At 31.8% G+C, this 19,743-nt stretch overlaps 3 protein-coding genes and 1 long non-coding RNA gene across 6 annotated transcripts; 1 reads left to right on the forward strand and 3 right to left on the reverse strand.

Annotated features, from left to right (window-relative positions):
- Positions 1 to 1,738: 1,738 nt before the first annotated feature.
- Positions 1,739 to 4,793, reverse strand: LOC135145463 (uncharacterized). The gene is made up of 7 exons (XM_064077568.1): positions 4,590 to 4,793; positions 4,378 to 4,535; positions 3,500 to 3,576; positions 2,571 to 2,605; positions 2,419 to 2,467; positions 2,080 to 2,181; positions 1,739 to 1,860 (listed from the first exon to the last, which is right to left on the reverse strand). The coding sequence occupies exons 1-7, from the start codon at positions 4,791 to 4,793 to the stop codon at positions 1,739 to 1,741; spliced, it is 747 nt and encodes a 248-aa protein (XP_063933638.1).
- A 3,477-nt stretch (positions 4,794 to 8,270) lies between these two features.
- Positions 8,271 to 10,727, forward strand: LOC135145498 (uncharacterized). Of its 3 annotated transcripts, none has more exons than XR_010283465.1 (6): positions 8,271 to 8,340; positions 8,874 to 8,971; positions 9,140 to 9,446; positions 9,525 to 9,669; positions 10,419 to 10,531; positions 10,599 to 10,727. It is a non-coding gene; the product is annotated as an uncharacterized LOC135145498 (long non-coding RNA). The 3 variants fall into 3 exon arrangements; XR_010283466.1 differs by having other exon boundaries at positions 9,140 to 9,424; XR_010283464.1 differs by having other exon boundaries at positions 9,140 to 9,669.
- Positions 10,728 to 10,890: 163 nt separating this feature from the next.
- LOC135145492 (nuclear exosome regulator NRDE2-like) lies at positions 10,891 to 14,895 on the reverse strand. The gene is made up of 18 exons (XM_064077608.1): positions 14,858 to 14,895; positions 14,694 to 14,776; positions 14,504 to 14,608; positions 14,373 to 14,448; positions 14,188 to 14,316; positions 13,843 to 14,134; positions 13,669 to 13,789; positions 13,512 to 13,614; positions 13,401 to 13,454; positions 12,989 to 13,325; positions 12,815 to 12,940; positions 12,374 to 12,759; positions 12,180 to 12,304; positions 11,942 to 12,055; positions 11,773 to 11,866; positions 11,321 to 11,385; positions 11,060 to 11,142; positions 10,891 to 11,002 (listed from the first exon to the last, which is right to left on the reverse strand). Exons 3-18 carry the CDS (start codon positions 14,546 to 14,548, stop codon positions 10,891 to 10,893), a joined length of 2,262 nt encoding a protein of 753 aa, XP_063933678.1. The 5' UTR covers positions 14,549 to 14,608; positions 14,694 to 14,776; positions 14,858 to 14,895.
- A 788-nt stretch (positions 14,896 to 15,683) lies between these two features.
- LOC135145464 (uncharacterized) lies at positions 15,684 to 16,945 on the reverse strand. Its single transcript, XM_064077569.1, has 5 exons — positions 16,870 to 16,945; positions 16,548 to 16,776; positions 16,379 to 16,483; positions 16,211 to 16,325; positions 15,684 to 16,152 (listed from the first exon to the last, which is right to left on the reverse strand). Exons 4-5 carry the CDS (start codon positions 16,300 to 16,302, stop codon positions 15,684 to 15,686), a joined length of 561 nt encoding a protein of 186 aa, XP_063933639.1. The 5' UTR covers positions 16,303 to 16,325; positions 16,379 to 16,483; positions 16,548 to 16,776; positions 16,870 to 16,945.
- Between the last annotated feature and the right edge of the window lie 2,798 nt (positions 16,946 to 19,743).

Below are 19,743 nucleotides of genomic sequence, written 5' to 3' on the forward strand. Positions count from 1 at the left end.
AGAACTTTCGCTATGTTATAAATTAAAAGCTTTTTCAACCACTTTTGAGATAATATTTACTACAAGTTTTTATGTTACTTACTATTAAACAACTCTGAAACAGTTGTGTGGAAAGAACGAGGCTCTTCTTTATAGGTGATTAGTTTCAGCTGGTCGCTATTGTGGTTAAAGCGTTCAACAATAGAATTTATGAGACCTACAAACTCCTCAAAAATGGATTCCGAGTTGAGGGTTCCTAAAAAAATATAAAATAGGATACTATTGTGCTACATGGACATAAGAGTAGGTAGGCAATATTATTTTCCAATGTATAAAAAGTAATAATGGTCAGTACATTATCTTGCTCAATTGAATATAAAATATTACACAAGCTAGAACTTCATGATTAATAAAATAATAAGAATAAAGGAATCAATCAAGTTATCGCGAAATATATAAAGTACCCTCTTTAAACATTTCATTTGTATTTGGTACATCTACATTATTGTCATTATTACTATTACTACTACAGTAGTTAATATTATAGTCATTATTATTATTCGTATTAAAATGTGAAGTAGTATAGTCGTCAGTAAAGCCCCGTATGTCTTCAGAAAACTTTAATGAAAGCGTATCTAAAATTCTGTCCAACTCTTTTTTCGTTTCATGTAGTAATAGTTTCACTTTTTCAAGGCAACACCTGTCCTGGACCGGCTCTTCTTTTATTTTTTCTCGAGACTTCAAATTTTGAGAATAATTATTATACGAAAGATTGAGTACCTCAACGAACTCTCGCATAAGCGCCTCCCTGTGTCTTAGCAAATTCTGCAGAAACAAAATTTTCTTTTGACAATTTGGTGAGAGTTCTGGTATAGAAGGAACTTCTCTATCATAATTTGTACAGACCGTCAGTGTAGCGTTAACATTCATTAATTTTTCTTCGTTCATAGTATGATGAAGTAAAACATTCTCTTCAAAATGATTGGGTGGCTTCATATTGGTGTCCGTCAATTGTTCTTGCTGGAGGGAAAGAGCCCCCTCACAATTAGTGCTCTTCCCTTCAGAAGGCTTTTGGGTGACTTGAACCGCCTTGCAAAGGTTTCTGTCGGTTAAAGACTCTTCACTATAATTATTGTTAGAGTCTACCATAGCTGTATAAATACGAAGTCTAAGTGACGATGAGTATTACATAACTTATTTATTTACCAAAAACTTTATTGGTGCCGTCTAGTATCGGTTCACAAGTTTGTTTAATAAGTTTCTGATTGGTTATTGAATTTTCATTAAAAATCGGATTAAACTGTTCACCTGATTCCTCCTTAATTCTCTTGTTTAGCTCCCCGTTACTGATCTCTAAATATTTATTGACTATTTTTTCTTTTTCATCAGAAATTACATTTATCGTTTCATTATTTTCATTTGATTCTTCTCCTTGCTTATGGGTGCTAAAGCCCTCAGTAGAACTTGGAGCCACTACTGTTAACGAACTATTTTCCGTTTTTTTGATGGATTGGGAAGATAAAGTTTCACTACTTTTTATACAATCAGGGTCGAGCCAGCATCCTATTCGATGATGGAACTTGCGTTGTGTCTCTGAGCATTTCGTAGACTTTGTTAAAAAAGACAATAATGAGGGCAACGCGCTTTTCTTTGCCGCAACTTGCACGACTTGTTTGAAAAGAACCTCCAACTGCTTCAGCTCCTCCTGTTGGTCATGTAATAACCAAAAATTTATATTTAAAAAAAACTTATTGGCGCATTATAAGAAGTTTATCGTAATTGCCTCAAAGACGTTGATTAGCACGAGAAATTCCACACATACGTCCAGTTTGTATGCCAACTTTTCTTTCTCCTTAATAACAGAAAAGTTAACACTGTGGCCTATAAAAATTCGTTAAATTTCCTTGATATAATCTTATTAAGCCAATCAAGTTAGTTGTTTCATTCTTTATAATGATAATAATTATTATCCAAAGCATTTTCATACTTTTCCATTACTATAACAAATTAATAATGGATCTTGTTCAACTCTACTATCATGTTTACTATTAACGTATTAAACGCGTTTTCATAGTTTCATTATTTTTATAGTCAACCAACCGGGACAAAAAGAGAAGTCGGTCGTCGCGACATATCGCACATAACAAAAAGGAAACGGACAGCCGCATTTTTCCAAAAAAATAATATTGAACCATTTAAATCCTATAAATATATCGAGTTCAGCTTAATATTAATAGAAAATAATAATAAAGGTATAATGTATAATATAGAAAAGTAAACCGCAAAGAAGATAATATTATTATTTATAAAAATATGAAAGTAAACTAAAGGAATATTATAGTAATGAATAAATAAGAAATAAAAACGAAAGAATACATAATATTAAAAAATAATATCCGGAAAAGTTTTGTATAATAAGAGTAGTAACTATTTAGGAACCTTGACAGCGAATTCCATACAAAATTTTATCACAAATCACATCTTTTACCTAAAAATAAAATTTAATTTATAATTTTTTTAAGTATTCTCTCTAATAAATAAGGCACGAACGTAACTTAAAAGAAACCCATTATTATTATATATTTGTCTACCTGTACAACAGTTGTCCCCTGCCGAGAAGCAGAACCTATGGAAATATAAGCATTGTAAAAACAATAATATTAGCAACCAAACAGAAGATGTTATAATGGAATAATAAAGTTAGAAAAAGAAAAAAACTTTCTGTAAGCTTTATATATTAAAAAAAATTTTGAAGGTAATATGAAAAATAAGTTACTTTTATATGTACAGGTATTTATCGAACTATAGGAAATATTATAATACCCCGTAGAACCGTCGGTGCTTTTTGTTATTAATAATAATTTTCTCAATATTTTAGTAATAAGCAAATTTGTTTTATTTATTATAAAATTGCAATCTACAAAAAAAAGTTGTTAAAAGGCATGAAAATATATCCTTTCTGTAATGATTTGTTAAGTTTTTAATATTGTACAAATAGAAGAAGTTAATGTTTATGTTAGAATGGAAATATTATAATCGTAAGAAAAACTAAACGTTATTTACTTTGCTATTAAAATATTATAAACTTTATATATATTTTATAACAGTATAAAATTCTACTGTTTCATCTCTCGAAGCGAAAAGATGCAACAATAATAAAAATAAAGTTCGAGTTTTTCTATGCCTTAAAAGAAGCTTAAGCAACATATTTTTCATACTAAAAAGAACCAATTATAATTAAGATTCATAACGTGCCTAAAGTCAACTAAAATAAGGAGTTTTGTTATATTTTATATAAACAGAAAATAACTTGGAAAGATTTCTTGCCCTTTAAAGAGTGGTATAAAAATATAAAAGAAAAAATAAGAAAGTTCGTAAAATTAATAAAATATATATATATAAAGTAAACCAATTATAATATAATTTAATAACTAATCAGTGCTTTTTCTTTCCTTCAAAGAATAAAATTTAAATCATTATTAAATTGTATAATAATAATAATAGAGAAGCGCTTATTTACGCCGTGATTCCAGACGTTTAGTAATTTTAGAAGGTGAGCATGGTACTTCGAAATTGTTCAATCTATAATATTCATTTCTGTAATTAATAAAACAATAAGTAAAATTAATATACTCAAGTAAAAAGAATCACACCAATAAAGATGCACAGTTTGAATTAAGAGGTAAATTAATAATCACTTTTTTCGGGTATATATACAATTAACTCGCTAACAACAGAGTAAACTCTTTTTTCATATTATGTGCGCTGAAGAAGGCTGAAGCGAGTTTTAGAAGAGTTTAAAATTTCTCTATAAAATTTATACAGTAGCTCCAGTGGTTAAAGAGGGGCCTTCTGGGCTCATAAAAAGAAAAAGTTTACTAAAGTTGTCTTTCATTGATTATTGAGTTGCACACAAAACCAGATTAAACTAAAGTTTTTTCTATAAATAAATTATTTAAATAATCATCTATAAAAAATTTATAGAACACAAATTCAATATATTGCTTCAAACATAGATATATAATGATTTATAATATTATACATATTTAAAGCAGGGAAGTACATATTTATTAGTGTTTTTAAAAAGGATACTTATAATTCTTAAAAAAGTTAATAAAGAAAAAAAATGAAGCGCACTAAATTATAATTAACTACTCTCATAAAAATTGGTACATGGATATAGTTCAACGAAATTAAAAAAAAAAAATTAAACAGAAATTTAATAAATCATAATAAAATTTCGTATAACGCTACCGATACTACTAAGCAAGAAGCGAAAACTTTAAAAAGGTATAAAAAACGCATATTAAACTACGAGTACAAAAGCGAAAGAGTGCACTGTGGCAATTAACTTCTTTAATAGTAAAATAAGAAAACTTCTGCTTAAGTAATAGGGACCTTATTTCACTGAGGGGCTTCCCTTGGTATTTTACACACATCCAGCCATCACACGATTGTCTTGAAGGGGTGTCCCTTCGAATGCAGTATATAGCAAAAGCAGAAACAGATCGAAAGTTCATAACTTTATCGTTATCGGTGAGATCAATGCTGGAATCCTGATAACAAAATTTTAAAAGGATAAAGTTCTGTACAGTTATATAACGAGGAACTTCTTTCAGATCAGCAGTATATAAACTATTGCGATAGTCGAAAGTAACACTTCTTAAAGATGGAGAGATTAATTTGGCTTCCATTAGTTCCTTTAAACCAGCTTTACAAGTATTGCTTTTCCCTTTTGCTTCGGGTGCTCCAGCGGACGAAAGTGCGCTGGCAGCATTGGTCGTACTCTCAACTTCAGAAGTTTTTTGAGCCATAATCACTCTTATTTCTTTCTGAAAAAAATTATAATTATTAAAAGGTATATTATTAAATAGTTATAGAAAATATTTTTATAAAAGCAAATGCTAAATAAAACCGAGCAAGATGTTACTTAAACGGGAAAAAAAAAGAGGAATAACGAAAGTCGTAAAAATGGGAGTTACCTTAAAAAAAGGTGAAAATAAAGTGAAAAGGGAGTTACTTATAAAGTTTGGCCGAGGTAAAAATATGTATCAAAATATTTCCAAAAACGTGATTACTATACTATAAGGGTTGAAGGCAGTAAAGGTTTAAAGCTGATGTCAGCTGAACTTAGTAGATTCAAAAATTTAAAAACACTTGTTCTAGATGTAATATCTAATATGGCTCTAAATAACTTCAATTTAACTAAATATATTTTCTATTGAGTCGTTCGTCTTGATGCCTCAGTGGAAATCAAGTTTTCGTTTTTTTAAGAGCGACGTCGATAACAAGCCGAATGAAGTTTTCCCACTTATTACTGCTGAGTACATATATATTAGGGCTTCTCTTTAATAATTAGTAATTATATAATTTTTGCATTTAAATAATATTGTTAAGAGCCACTTTAAATTTTCATGCGCAGGTAAATATATATTGAGCTAATATTAGGAACTTTGAAAGGTTAACGCATCTTTTTATAATCATAAAGTTGTGACAGCAAAAATATACTAAAAAAAAGCCATCTTTTAATACGAAAGCTGGTATAATGCTAAACTAAAGGCGGCCGACCCCTTCATAACAGAAAAACACCGTTTAACTATTGGGGACGCAGAGAGTTTTCTTAGACCCCACCCATAACAAGGTGAACGTTTTCTTCTACCCTTTTACAACAGCCGACTAAGATATAACTTTATTATATGTGAGCTAAAAGTCTTCTTTCTAAGCTAAAAAATTGGTACTATGCCCTCTTTCTGTCTGAATATAGCACATCATTGTCAATTAATTATTATATATTAAACCTCACTATTCTAAATAACTCGATGTACAACGCAAAACAAAATTTGTTAGTCAACGGGTCTACTCATAAGTTTTTGACGTTAAAATTGAAATAAAGTAATAATAGACCACTAAGCTTGTTGGTGAGCAACCTATTCTTGACTTTAGTTTCATCTTTTTTTGGGGAGGACACTTTGCGGAGAAGAAATATTGTAAGAAAAGTAAAAAACCAACTAAGATTTACAAACTTCGCCTCGGAGACACTAAGCTGTTGTTAAAGAATAAAAAACTAGTTTAAAAGGTTGTAAGGCCGTATAAATAGCATAGAAAGAAATAGGACGAGTGAGTTAATTTCATAGCCTGCTAGCGGCGGGTAAAAAGATATTATCTGCCAGATTTTATTAGCAGACGACTAGATTAACAGGCACAGTTGAAACTGCAGAATGGGCCGTTGAAGAGAAGAATTTAAGGTAAGATTATAAGGTTTTTATTGGTTATATATATTAATACTCTTCCTGTCTCCGGTTTGGTAGTAAATTTTAACCACTTTATTTAGATAAGTTATTAAAGGTAAAAAAAGATAGTGATATTTACTTTTAACGAATTATTAAGCGTTATAAGTAATTAAAAACCTTCTACGGGATGCTTCTGTAAACCTCAAGCTTGTAAAAAATCAATAAGCATGATTATTGGGGGGTATAAAAATGAATCGACTAAAGTTTAGACTAACATTTTAATTGTAAACTTGAAGGTTCGATAAATAAATATAAAATATAGCTTTAACAAATACTTATGGACATTTTTAAACTTATTAATATTTCAACTCACTGGGATAGTGTACCCTCTTAAACCGATAAACAAACCTAGAGAACCAAATAAACGGTGTAAAAGCCACTTCTCTTTACAATTTTGACCTGTGCCTAACAGGTTCAATTTTCACGAGTATATACTCCCGTGTGAAATTATAAGTCATCTAAATTTTTTTCAGATTTCGCAATTTCAAGAACAGAAGACACAGGACACAAAAATACTACAAAGCATTGCCAAAGTTTATCACTCACAAACGGAGCTTAAATGGTTGAATCGCCTTTTTGACGTGAAACTTTGAAACTTTGAAAAAAACCAAATTAGGAAGTTATCTTACGCTAAGTTAACAAAATCAAATAAAAAATATAATTTTGTAGAAACGGTTATATCAGCTATGATATTAATTTATACTTGGGTAAAATGTAATAATGGGCCAAAAACTGGTTAATAAAATTAGCTTTTTCGCAATTATTTTTACTTTTAAGTACTTATAAAATAAACTTTTTATTATAGCTTTACTATTTCTTTAGAAACTCCTTGCTATCAGTCAGACATTAGAACTGAAAATTGTTAAATAAAGGCGACCCAGGAACTCCAAGAAACGGAGCAAAATATACAGTTTTTTATTCAAGTTTTTTTTTTAATAAAAGTCTCTTCAATAAGTTATTACATCCTGGTAGTTTCTTTAATAGAAATAGAAGTTAAGTAGGGAGCTTATACGAATAAGAAAATTAATAAAAGTTCTGAAACCGATGTAGAGGCGAGTGTACATTACCAACTTCTCGCGAGTAGGTTAATATTGAACAGCCGTATGCCAGTATAAAACAATCAAAACTTGCAAATATTATTAAAGAATTAATCTTACTTAACTGAATAACCTTGTTAAAAATTTTTGAGTTCGGAAGTGAAGATAACGACAGTAAAGATATAAATTAACAAAAAAGGGGGATCCATACTATGTTATATTTTTTGAACCTAGTACTACCCGTTCCAAAGATTACAAAATGCTTGCACGTAACTTTATGTGTGTCACCCCTGTAAACACTTTTTATGTTTTGTCCCTTTTGTAGCTTCGTTTAAATGGAAACTTAATGTTATCATTTCACTTAGTTGTCCATTAACTTCCTGACTACATTCTGAACTAAAGCTTCACTAACTTTATTAAATAATTTTTCAGATTTTAATACCATGACAACTTATTAAAAGATCTAGACGAAAAATATGCTAGTATAGTTGATAAAGCTCTAGCATATATCCTTCGTGAATATCAGAAGATGTAGCCTTCTATTTAGAAAGTACTTTCCATTATAAAATGCGTGGTTAAAGGTTAAAGCTATATTTTTCTTAAAAAAAACTAAGTTGGGTTGTATTTAGAAAAATTGACTCCTTTGTGTTCGCTAACTAGACTTGTTTTGTTAGAAGTTTGGCTTTATTGTGTTGTTGTTTGAGCTAATTAACTTAAATAATAATCTTTGCGATGAGTAGTGCCATCGCCTCTAAAAGCGAATTTAAATTTAATACGCCTAAGAGATCATGTGAATCCTTTGATGAAATATTGGGTGCGATCATGCTAAGTTGGCTTGTACACTACTTCTATTAGAGTTAGTAAGACCCTCTGAAAACGAGGGAAGCAAGAGCTGGTTAATAGGAGGTGATCCAGCACCTACGCTCCTTCCGTAGCTGCGGGGGTGGCTTTCGGTTTGCACTTGTATTAGCTAGGTACACACTCGGATGGTTTTTCTGCCTGTTCGAGTCTGTGTGCTGGCCTTTCAGTATTAAGTAGCAGTACTATATATATAACACAACCATTTAAATAACTAGAAACGTATAAAATCAGATTGCTTTATTATAAAACTTTAAGTTTGTAACTTAAATCTCTTAGTATTCTGTTATTTATAATGTAAGAAGTACCCTTTATGCGGCGTACTACTGTTTTTTTGTAAATTCATAGAACGTTACTACTCTTAATCGTAGTTATTTTTATTAGGATTATAAAGTAAAAAGTGTGCTTAAATCTAGTATTAGTTACTAAAGATTAGACTATGTCCACTTTAATTCGCCAAAAATATTTTGAAATATTTCGGCTCAATTACGGGGAGTGTAGGTTCTCTAGTGACGCTTAAGTTAAGTTTTAGCTGAAACTGACAAGTCTTTCCCTTTAGGGGGATATAAAAGATTCGATTAGTTGATATATACACGTATAATTATTTTTTTTAACTTTAAAATATTTAAAATTATTGTTTTTTCTAAAATAATATATAAATTTGTTGCCAAAAAGCCTTTTAAACGTTTTTTATTTTTTTAATCTTTAGTTTAAAGGGGAGCAAATATTTTTGGACTTGGGGCTTTGTGAAAGAAAAAAAGGTGTTATGTTACGAAACGTATTCTTTGATCTCAATACCATAAAGTGGTATTTTGAATATAAAATTAATTTCTTATAATTTTATAATTTAAACGTTTCACTTCATATCTTTCCCACAACAAATACAATTTTTTTTTTGTACTGGCACAGTAAGTTCCTCTTTTAGAATTTTACAGGCTCAATATTTCACCATTGTTACTTCTTTTTACAATTTAGACTTTCACCACGCCATAAGGTGGACGCTCATTTAGGAAGCTGGATGTCAGCAGAAAAATAAACAACTTGTGTAGACACAGACCGAAAACAGGAAACAGTCGAAGAACAAAAAACTCTAACTTTTGCCTTTTTTGCCTTTTTTGCCATATTCTTGTGTTTTATTAACGAGTCTATTTTTCAAGTTACCTGCTACATACATAAGGCGAGGGTCTTAAGTGTCTAATGTTAGTAGGCTTAGCTCGTCTTTCGCCCATGCACTTCATTTCTAGAATCATGGAAAACTGTGTATATTAAACTATTATCTTTAGTATTTCGTTATTTTATACAGGTTAACTCTTCGAATTTAATATTAAAACTTTTAATGGGGACAATCGTGTCATTGTAGCCCTCCACTTGGAAGCACACGCCCCATTTGTGTTACCTCTTTTAGACTCAGCCTTCTCTTATTAGAACTATCCTCAGACTAAGCTTTTTTTTACGTAAACCGCAAGGATACTACTGTTTTGAGCTCACAAGGCGCTTTTAAAAAGGTAATAGGGCCCAAAAAAACCTACGTTTCTATTCAAGAATTATTAACGAAGGTTTAAATTAACAATCCTTGCGTATTGTGTTCGCAAAACGTATAAGACAGTTTATTTACCTTAGCTGAAGAAAAGTACTTCTGTGTCAGCCTAGTCTATAGTACTAGTACCTTTTCTAGTATCTACCTAGCTATTCTGGCTTGTCTACGGCCATTAGTGCCTTTTCGCGGCGCTGGTGGCTGTTGATACTAGTGTACTTTCCATATGCTATGATAGATACTAGGTACTAGTACTATATATATTACCGCGCCGCTCCCGAATATGCTAACCCTTCCTCGTTACAGAGTTACGGTTATAGTGGCTTTCTTATTCACCGTAAACTATAGTAGTGTGCCTTGTAACTTAGTAGCTTTTGTCAATAATCTGATAGTGAAACAATCCAACAAGTAAATAGTCGATTATATTTGTGTTTTATTGTTAGATTTTTTTAGAAGCCGTCATCATGTTATAAGTTAGTCATTATATTATTTTAACATTTAATTTTATAATTTATTATAACATATTGTAGAATTTATTTCATTATATTTAAAATTTTGTATTGTATTATGTTATATTTTTTTTATTCATTATTTTAATAGTTTAAATTTCATTTTTATGATTTGTATAAATTTAGTATATTTATTTCATTTTTATTTCATTGTTAATATGTTTGTTATTATTAATGTCTACTGACAGAACTTATCAATATTTTTGTAAAGAATTTTTATTAAAGTACATGATGCCCTTACTCGCTTGAGGATTTTCGAGAGAAAATTACAAACCTCGAAAAGGCTATTACTAATTATAAAATTAGGAGTGCTAATTTAAAGAGGTTTACGCTATTAGAAGCTTAACATTCCAATTTCAAGTTTAATAAGTAATTTAATCTGTTTATGAAGATGCGTTCCAGAATAAAGGGAAGAAGAGTGAGCCACACAGAACAGACCGGATGGTGGCTGAGCATATGCTTCGCTTAACAGCCATCAATGAAACAAGTGTGTTCTCATATATGTTTAAAAGCTAAAGTCGCTCCAAATGTTGTACAAACACTTTATAATAAATTGTATTAATAGCACTGCTATTAAAAAAGCAGTTCGTTAATGGAATAAATAAGTAACAAACAAGCTCCATATAAATAGTAAAATAAGAAGCTTTATAATCAGTACTAAATAATTTTTAAAAGATTTTTTTTCAGCTAAGAATCTTTAACTCCTCGAGCGGTGTACGAACACGTAACTCTTTTTCTTGCATCAAATCTAATAACCGAACCCAGTCGCTAGTAAATTTGATGCCGAGCATATATCTAATATAAAGATAATCGTCCGTAATAGTTTAATAAAAACAAAAGAAAAGTGGTTACAAGTGCTTCGAAGTAGGGCAGCACTGCAAGGCTCGATAAACAATGCCTTCGATCTGCTTACAGTCATAACTCTCATATTGTTTCTAGAATAAAAAATGGTATAAATACATCATAAAAATAACAATAAATAGAACCTGTATTCAAAAACGAACAAAAAATTAGCAGTGCTAAATAATTTCAGTGTTAAATTAAAAAATAAGCAAGATAAATTTGCATCCATTAGAAAAAGGTTATAGAAAGCTTCGAAGAGAGCAAACTTACAAAGAGATCGAGGTTGCTTAACTCGGTAGTTACACTATAAGAAATATAAAGCGCCCAAAGAAAACCTGCTACGGCATAGTAAAGATGTTTATTATATCTATAATAGAATATATTTTTTTTAAAATATTTTATAAGGATTACGAATAAGTATAAAACAATAACAAAATAAGGACAATTGGAAACTGTAAATGAGATTAAATAATAAGTTAATAAGTTATTTACAAGTAAAAAATCTTTTTTTAAAAAAAGTAATCCTTTAAAGCACAACTTGTATAAATTAAATTATAAACCGTTAAAAAAAAATAAAAAGTTGATATACAATTAAATATTAGAACTCGCGGCTATAAAGTACGAATTAACGACAATAGTCGAAGCAAATTAACTTAATAAAACGAATAAATATTATTAAATAGAAGTAATAAGAAATATAACAATTAAATTTTAAACGAGACTTGAATGCTTTAAGGTAGAATCGTTGGCAAACTCCTCAAATATGGAAATGAGAGTGGAACTTTGGGGATTCTGAATAGAAAACTGAATTTCGTTCTGTTCATATATTGAAACGTAAAAGCTTTATAACAATTTCTGCAAGGCTTAATAACTAAAAAAAATTTAAAGTACCAAAAGAGAGAAAAAGTAAAGAGAAACTCCAGAAACTTTTATGGGTGACACAAGCTTATTAGTATTCAGTGGATGTTCACTTCGTAAGTTTGAAAAAAACCGTCGCGAACAAATCTTATAAATTATAGTTAGTTTTATATAATATTATTATTTTTACAGTTAATGAAAACGCCTAAAAAGTTGATAAATTATTAAGAAAAATATATAATCTAAAAAATATTATAACAAGAAAAGCTACCATCGAATGACTTCTTTTTTGGAGATAAACGTATACGGAAAGCAAGTAGGTATTGCAGGGGAAAATTGGAATGACCTCCTCCAGCAGTGTTCTTAAGTTTCGGATTTCAAAAAAAGTTTCCTCCACTTAATGAAAAAATAATATTCAAATTCAATAGTGTTAGATATTTACTGAAAAAGGAAGACAAAAAAAACCGTAATAAAGGGACATGTGGACAAAAGAACATATGACCATCTCCACTGAGCCTTCGCGCTCCCCACGTGACATAAAAGGGCAACTGCTGAAGTCAGAGTGGACATGCGTGTGACATGGGAGTGCTCGTTCGGAAGAAGAGCGCTCATTAGGTAGTCGCTCGTTCATGAACGCGTGGAAGTGGCTGTGCAGGGTCGCAAAGGACTCCGTTAGGAGAATCAGTAAGAAACTGCAAAGGCGGAGAAAGTCAAAGTGTTGATGAGTGGAGGAGTTTAGAAGGTCGCCGTATTTCTTATTGGCCCTTAAGCATTTCAGCTTCTCAAAACCTAATGCATCTTCTTTACTGATACTTTTTTCCTCTAATACAATAAAAACTTCTGGAGAGGCTCTAATAATATGATAACCATTAATATATAAATCAGCACTTAAAGAGATTAAATAACTTGTCTTCAGCGAGCAAATACAAGAGGCGAATAGCAATATTCACTTTTTTTAAAGAAAGCAAATACCAACAATGAACCCAGGCAAGTAAGAAATACTCATCATTAGAGAATCGGAGAGGAAAAAACCTGATATGGGTTGTTCAAAGACAATAAAAATAATGAGGCAGCATTTACATTTGCAGAACAGAAAAGGTGACTTTGACAGCATCTTTGTGGCGCCCACCACGACGCTGCAGGGTCACGTAAAGCGCCCAAAGTCTGAGCAGGCCAGATGGGCAGCCGCCAAGCGCAGAGAGTGCTGCCAAGTGACTTCTAACAACCCCCGCGGCGGCGCGATAACCTCGAAGGGTAGAATCCACAGGAATATGTAGCATGATGTGCGCCAGCCGGAGGTCCACAGAAGACGGATAGCGACCAATTGCACTTTCAAGTATGGCCAACGCCATGTCATGTGCTCCTTGAGGAGCGGGAGCTGCCCAATGGCGGTGCCACCCGCACATGTAGTCGTATTCTGAGAGTAATAAAAAAATATTCTTAAGCTAATGGGGTGCAAAGGACTTTCGTATCACAAGTATAAGCACAATACCGAAGTGAGTAAAAGCAATATTAGCTTGAGAGGAGGGACGCTTCCCCAACAATTCTAATATCATAAAAAACATTGAAACACGTGGTAAGTGGGATCGTGAGTTCAGTATACCCAGATGTTTAGCGTGAGACAAAGCAGAGAGTAAGGGTGCGGTAAAAAGGGTGGCGTGCTGTAAAGACAAACTTTTGTAGTGGTCAGCCAGCGAGCCTGAACACTTTATAAACAGTACTTCACCGGTGAACTCCAGTTAGTATACAAAAGAACATACGCGAGAGTAGGTTGGAATATTGGAGCCAAGAAAAACAACAAAATTCAAGAGAACTTCAATCTTGGATTGTTCATAAGTAATTTTAAATAAATAATCTGCAATGTCGTCAAAAAACACAACTCTATCATTAAATAATAATAAGAAAAAGTTTATAAACTTCCACTCTAAAGAAACCTGGAAAGATCGGCGGGATACTCGTCGTCCTCTGCTTCGTGCTGGTGACTTTTCCGCCACGGTAAAAACTCAACGTCTTCTCTGTTGAGCTCAACAAATAAGAATTTCTCCTTCTCCCCCTTTCCGGCGAGGTCGGCCTCAAGAACGTCAAAGAAGGTTGGGCCGCACGTGCTTTCCTCATTCTTCACACCTTTCAGCCAGCCATCCCACCCAACGCTACGGGGTTCTCCTATGCGCGGGGCCTGCGAATCCCAAAAAGGTTCGAAGAACTCCGGCGTCTGAACGAGGCTTTCTTTAAAAGAAAAAGAAAGCACAGAATAAGGGCAGTATGAACCAATGAAGTACCGGTTTCCGTCGGAGAAAATACGGAGAATTCGGTAAGCGCCTGCAACGTCGATATGCCCAACTCGGTATGACCAGACGAGCAATGGAGGCTTAACGCCTTGAAAAGTACGGAAAGGATTACACGTTCTCCTATAACCCCAAGTTGGCGACTAATTATTACTAACAGATACGCGGTAAAAGCGCACCTTCCAAACCACTAATCTCGGAGCTGGCGGAACTCATGTAAGAGGATGAGAAAAACTCCTTTTCAGTTTTATCTCTCTTATAAAAAAAATAAGAAGAGTAATAGCATTTATAATAAGGAAGAGATATATACCACGGAAATCAAGCAGGCTAAACATTTGCTATACAAACTTCTCATGGAGGGGAACGAAACTTTTGCTATCAAGTGAGCGCGATATTGCAAATAGGCCTGCCAAACCTGAAGAGAAGCGGTAATAAAACTCATAAAAGATACGGCCAAGCACGTGGTCTGTGGTAAACATCAATAAAAAGAATGTGTTTACCTGAAGGTTCCCAGAAAAGCAGTGGATGGCCGACTCCCACTGACTCTCGATAAAATCAGAGTCAAAATAATTCTCTCCAATTTCTAAATTACAATACGAAGAATGAAATTGTAGTTGTTTTTCCATTATAAATGAACTATAAAAAGCTAACAACAGTACAATACATTTATTTTCGAGAGCTGCGCAAGACGAAAAAGTCACGAGGTCTCTCAACATTCATAAAGATCACAAAAAAGTGTAGTATTTTTCAAAAAGATAATTTATAGCGGAGTTCAAGTATTTAGTATGCATCTCATCTTAAAAAAAAAACTCCGTAATAAAAAAATAACTTTCATATAAAACAAACTCGTAGTGATAAGTAAAAATTTAAATGCAAATATTGGCTATAAAACTTAAATGGTAAGTACTATTTTTATTATCCCTATTCTTATCGTTATGTTCCAAAAAATCTTTTTTTACTTATAAAATTATAATTAATAGCTCAATAAATAGTAGTCTCTACCAAAAAAATAAACTAATTGCAAAAACAAACTTCCGAAAAGATATACAATGGCATAATCACAAAAGACTCGTTTTCAAAAAAATTATAGGCCAGCAAGTTGGTTAATGCTTATAAACGTAAAATAATATACTAATTTTTTTTAAAAAAGATCTCCAACTCGATTAAAAGTTGTTGCTTCAAAAAAACGAATGCGTCAACATAAAAATTAATTAACGCTAACATTACAGGAAACAAAAATATAAAAACAGAAAATTTCGATAAACTAATATCTATTAAAACAGTACTTGTTTGAAATTGAAAGTGTATTTACAGCAAAGTTTACAAAAGTCAACAAAAAGGTTACTTAAATATAACAGAGTAAGCGAAACATTTTGGGGATTATAATTTAAAGCCTTTTCCAACAAAGAAATTTGTTTTTCCCGCTTTATACAAGAAAAAATAATTGACGTTAGAATTTATAAAAAAAGTTATTTAATTGGAAAGGAAATTCATCGAAGCCTAATAAAAATGTAAATAACTATAACATAGTTTAGTTTAGCGGTGAACGGAGTCACCAATAAATATAAATAAGTATATAAAGCACACAGGAATACAATATTCTTAATATCACGTGAAGTGAGCAGGGAGGTGTCCTTAGCTTTTAAAACTGTACCAGCTTCCCTATTTAGATTCTGGTTATGCTTATAAAAGATTTCCTGAGCTTCCACAAGTGATATCCATGAAGCAACGTTGAATGGATCTTCTTTGGTTTTCTTGTTATATTCTGTTAATAAATCTAATTGTTCTTTTTCCACAGGCACAGTCTCGTTAGAGGTCAACTTTGAGGACAATAAACTTAAAGACGAAGTTTCTTCTCCACCTCCGTAAATTCGGAGGTTTCCTTGATAATCAGATAAACTTTTTAACTTAGAAGAAACTTTAACCAACTTTTCGTAATAACGGGCTGTTGCAGTTCTTCTAGTAAATTATAATAGCTATAAAATAACAAAAGTTAAACAGTTTTCAGTGTAATAACTTTCTTAAAGGTGCCGAAAAGTCGTCATAAATTTCATATAAAACATGCTTTCCTTTAGTTTTACTAACACTTTGCAAAGCTATAGGTTCCATTCTTATATATACAGGAATTTTCGCTGTGTTTATAAAAACATGAAAATTATTAAAAGCAAAGAAACTGTAAAAATACTTCCGATATTTTCATATATTTCATTATTAATATCTCCTTGCTTATCAGTGATGACAGTAAAAATAACTCTTGACTTGTTTTTGTACGGATTTGAACCATTTTCCCCTGCACAAATTATATATTTTAACTAAAGTTATATTTGTTGTATATATAAACTGGTTATAAGTACAATAATCGCAAGTCAAAATTTTTGAATTGAACTTTTCTTTTGTGTCAAGTTTTAAACTTTCTATATTATTAGTCTCCTCAAAGTGGATTATCTTGTTTTCTTCTTTTTTTAATTTCCGCTTGTTTCTTTTCTTGCTGCTTGTCTTTAGTCTAATACTAAGAGGAGAAGACTTTCTTTCCTTAATAGATTTCTTCCTCTTTTTACGTTTTTGGGAGTCAAAAACATTTTTCTGAAAATTATAGAGTATACATATAATAAAAAAAGATAAAGAGTTAAGGTAGATATATGTAAAAACATAAAGGATAGTTACAGGACTACATACATGGCCCTTATAACTTTCGTTAATCAGCCAACTAGTTTCAGAGACCTCATCTCTAGTGGGAAAAGACTGATCAAAGCCAGCAAAGAGTGGCATAATATAGGAATGTTACAAAACTTAAATTCGGTTTTAGCCTAAATTTGTCGCAGAAATCGCTCGGATAGGTCCCACGCGTGGCTACCTTTTTTGGTTCTCTAATTTCTAATGACCTCCCCGCCCCTCCTTCAGTTCGTTGAAGACCTTAGGTGTAAAGTTTTTTCTTGTAGCACAAAATTAGCTTTCTTAATGGGAGAGCGCGTGAAGGGTTCGAGAAATAAACGCCAATATTTATCTAATAGGATTTCTTTAAACTTGGATGATTTTCTTTGGATGGTTATTTGAATGCTTCATTTTAAAATTGTTTGAACTCAATACATCAAAAATAATTTTTTGTTCCCTTAAAGCAAACGTCCACTTTTTGGTGTGGTAGATAATCTAATGAGTAGTTATGATATTGATGTAACTAACAACCGCCAGGTCATCTCCTGCTGTCTAGGACCCCTTGTTTCGTACGTTAAGGATTAGATCAAGACGGGCTGATTGGCAATACGGGCGCCTAACCCCACATTGTCAAAGACAAAGAGCTAGTAAGCAATGTAAACTTACGACAAAAACGTTATTAATACAATAAATGGTCACTTTAAACCTTACCAGAGTTGATAGTTAAAGTGCTAGTAGGCAAGCTTAATAAAAAAGGTTGTACTATTTTCTTCCAAGATAACCAAATTTTTTAAAACAAACATTGTAGCGCAGGGAACTAAAAGAGGAGTTTAAACACGAGGAAAATTATAAGACCCAGGGAGGTTATATGCTTTGAGGCCGTGTTTCCTTCTAAAAACAGAAACTTATTTCAAACTACATCTATTCTTTCGGACACAAAGGATACTACCTACCAGACTGCTTTTACTATGAACCCCGAAGTAAATACAAAACCTAACACCGAAACTAAAAACGTTATTATTGCCATCATCTGAACTAAACAAAAAAACATTAGCTTATTCAGAAGAATATGTTATATATACTAAGAAATCTTCCTTAATAATGCAAACAATATAAAGGAAGACAAAAAAACACCCTGGGTTTAGATCAACCTCAATCAAGTGCGATAGCAAAGGACGGTGTTGAAATTTCTAGTAAAATTAAAGTTCAGATCACTAAATAACAAATTTTAAAAAAGCAAATATATACTATATTGAACAAGAAAACCTTGTAAGAAACGGTCGGATAAAATTAAATTTTATGATGGTTAGAATAAAAAATTATTAGCAGACACAAAAAGCTTCAAATATGAGGAAGAAATCAAGCGCAAACAAGAAAACCTGTTAGGTCAATTTCGGTTAAGAAATCTATAAAAAAGACCATTAAATTTTTAAGAATAATCAGTGGGTCCGCCGCTAAATAACAAATATAATAAACTAGTTACCCAACATCACGCGAGGTATAAACCTTTAAAACTGGTCGGATAAAATTAAAATTTATTAAGATGACATTATGATTACAAATATATTATCATACTTAAAATAAATTGAAAATGAGAAGAAAAAGACTGCGTACAAGAAATGTTACTAGATAATGTAGATTTGCCTCACAATGAGATTAACGAACAGGATGATGCAAGCAAAAGACCCTCTGAAAGTGTTGCGAACAACGTGTCCAGTTTATTGAATGCTTTATCTACTTACAATACTTTAACATATTCTGAAACATTGCAGTCAGCAACAAAAAAAATTTTAATTTAGCAGCTAACAACCAACTCACATCAACATAAGAGCATAATGGTCGCGAGATAATTAATATGGATTGTATTTCTAACGAATAAATAACTAAATACGCGGAGTTAATATAAATTTGATAGCCAGAGGCTTTCAGCAAATTCCTGATGCTAATAATTAAGCACTTTTTTCTAGTGTAACCGAATCTTCTTTTAGACTACTATAAAATCTAAAATTAGTCATACAGCAGACTTGACGATGGCATTTTACAAACTATATGGCAAAAACCTGTATTTGTACATATACCACAAAGAATACATCAATTTAAATTAAATTACCCTATCCTCACCATCCTCAATAAAGACTTCTTACGGAACAATACTTAACAAAAATATGCATTTAAAATAATGCTGCTTTTCACGGTCTTAAATAGTCAGCAAGAGTTTTCTACCCAGATTCCTCTACAAGCCTTAAAAGTATCGCTATAGTCAAAGTTGATTGGATGCATATATTATAGGAATAACTTCAGACAATTGTAGGCAAACCCCAGAGTGTTGCGAATTAACATTGGGTGACAAGGATAACGCCATCCTGTTAAATCAGAGCTATAACAATTAACAACTTTTATTAAAACATATTGATAAGAAAAAATATTTTAAAACTACCTTTGTCAATTAACACAAAGCTAAAACCACAATTGGATGGGTGTGTCTAATGCAATCTTCTACAGTTTTAGACGTAAGATCATGTAACACTTCTATGATTAGTCATTTCCTACATCGCAACGGTGAAGGACACATAAATGCAGGTTTTAGTTGTTAATGTATCTTAATCTTACCACAACTTTTTCTAGTATTAAATTCTTAAGATTACCATAAATGTAAGGCATTAGCAGAATGCTACTGTGACTCTTCATAGACAGATCCCTATGTCTATGAGGTAACCACGGGGTATATCATTCTGTTAATTGCACCCTGTTCAACGGTCCTATAATCTAAACAAAACAAGGATTAGTAATTCTTAATGCGAAGCTGAATGTATGCCATAAGCAAGTCATTCCCTAACGCGTTTGCGATTAAAAATACAATGAACGGGACCAATTCCCTGCTAACGATATTGATATAAA

The sequence above is a fragment of the Zophobas morio genome, unplaced genomic scaffold, assembly GCF_036711695.1.
Source record: "Zophobas morio isolate AGI-343-1 ecotype UQ-CSIRO unplaced genomic scaffold, CSIRO_AGI_Zmor_V1 ptg000155l, whole genome shotgun sequence".
Taxonomy (NCBI): domain Eukaryota; kingdom Metazoa; phylum Arthropoda; class Insecta; order Coleoptera; family Tenebrionidae; genus Zophobas; species Zophobas morio.

What these genes read in the sequence shown, in the direction of transcription:
- LOC135145464 (XM_064077569.1), bottom strand. Translation starts at nt 16,302, where the DNA reads ATGGAACCTATAGCTTTGCAAAGTGTTAGTAAAACTAAAGGAAAGCAT. An exon ending in TTTTCGGCACCTTTAAGAAA is followed by an intron (nt 16,153 to 16,210) that starts GTTATTACACTG and finishes ATAATTTACTAG; the next exon opens with AAGAACTGCAACAGCCCGTT.
- LOC135145492 (XM_064077608.1), bottom strand. Translation starts at nt 14,548, where the DNA reads ATGAGAAGTTTGTATAGCAAATGTTTAGCCTGCTTGATTTCCGTG. An exon ending in TTCTACCTTAAAGCATTCAA is followed by an intron (nt 11,386 to 11,772) that starts GTCTCGTTTAAA and finishes ATGCCGTAGCAG; the next exon opens with GTTTTCTTTGGGCGCTTTAT. An exon ending in TGCCCTACTTCGAAGCACTT is followed by an intron (nt 11,003 to 11,059) that starts GTAACCACTTTT and finishes TCTTTATATTAG; the next exon opens with ATATATGCTCGGCATCAAAT.
- LOC135145463 (XM_064077568.1), bottom strand. Translation starts at nt 4,793, where the DNA reads ATGGCTCAAAAAACTTCTGAAGTTGAGAGTACGACCAATGCTGCCAGC. An exon ending in AAGCCCCTCAGTGAAATAAG is followed by an intron (nt 3,577 to 4,377) that starts GTCCCTATTACT and finishes TATTAATTACAG; the next exon opens with AAATGAATATTATAGATTGA. An exon ending in GTATGGAATTCGCTGTCAAG is followed by an intron (nt 2,182 to 2,418) that starts GTTCCTAAATAG and finishes ATATATTTATAG; the next exon opens with GATTTAAATGGTTCAATATT.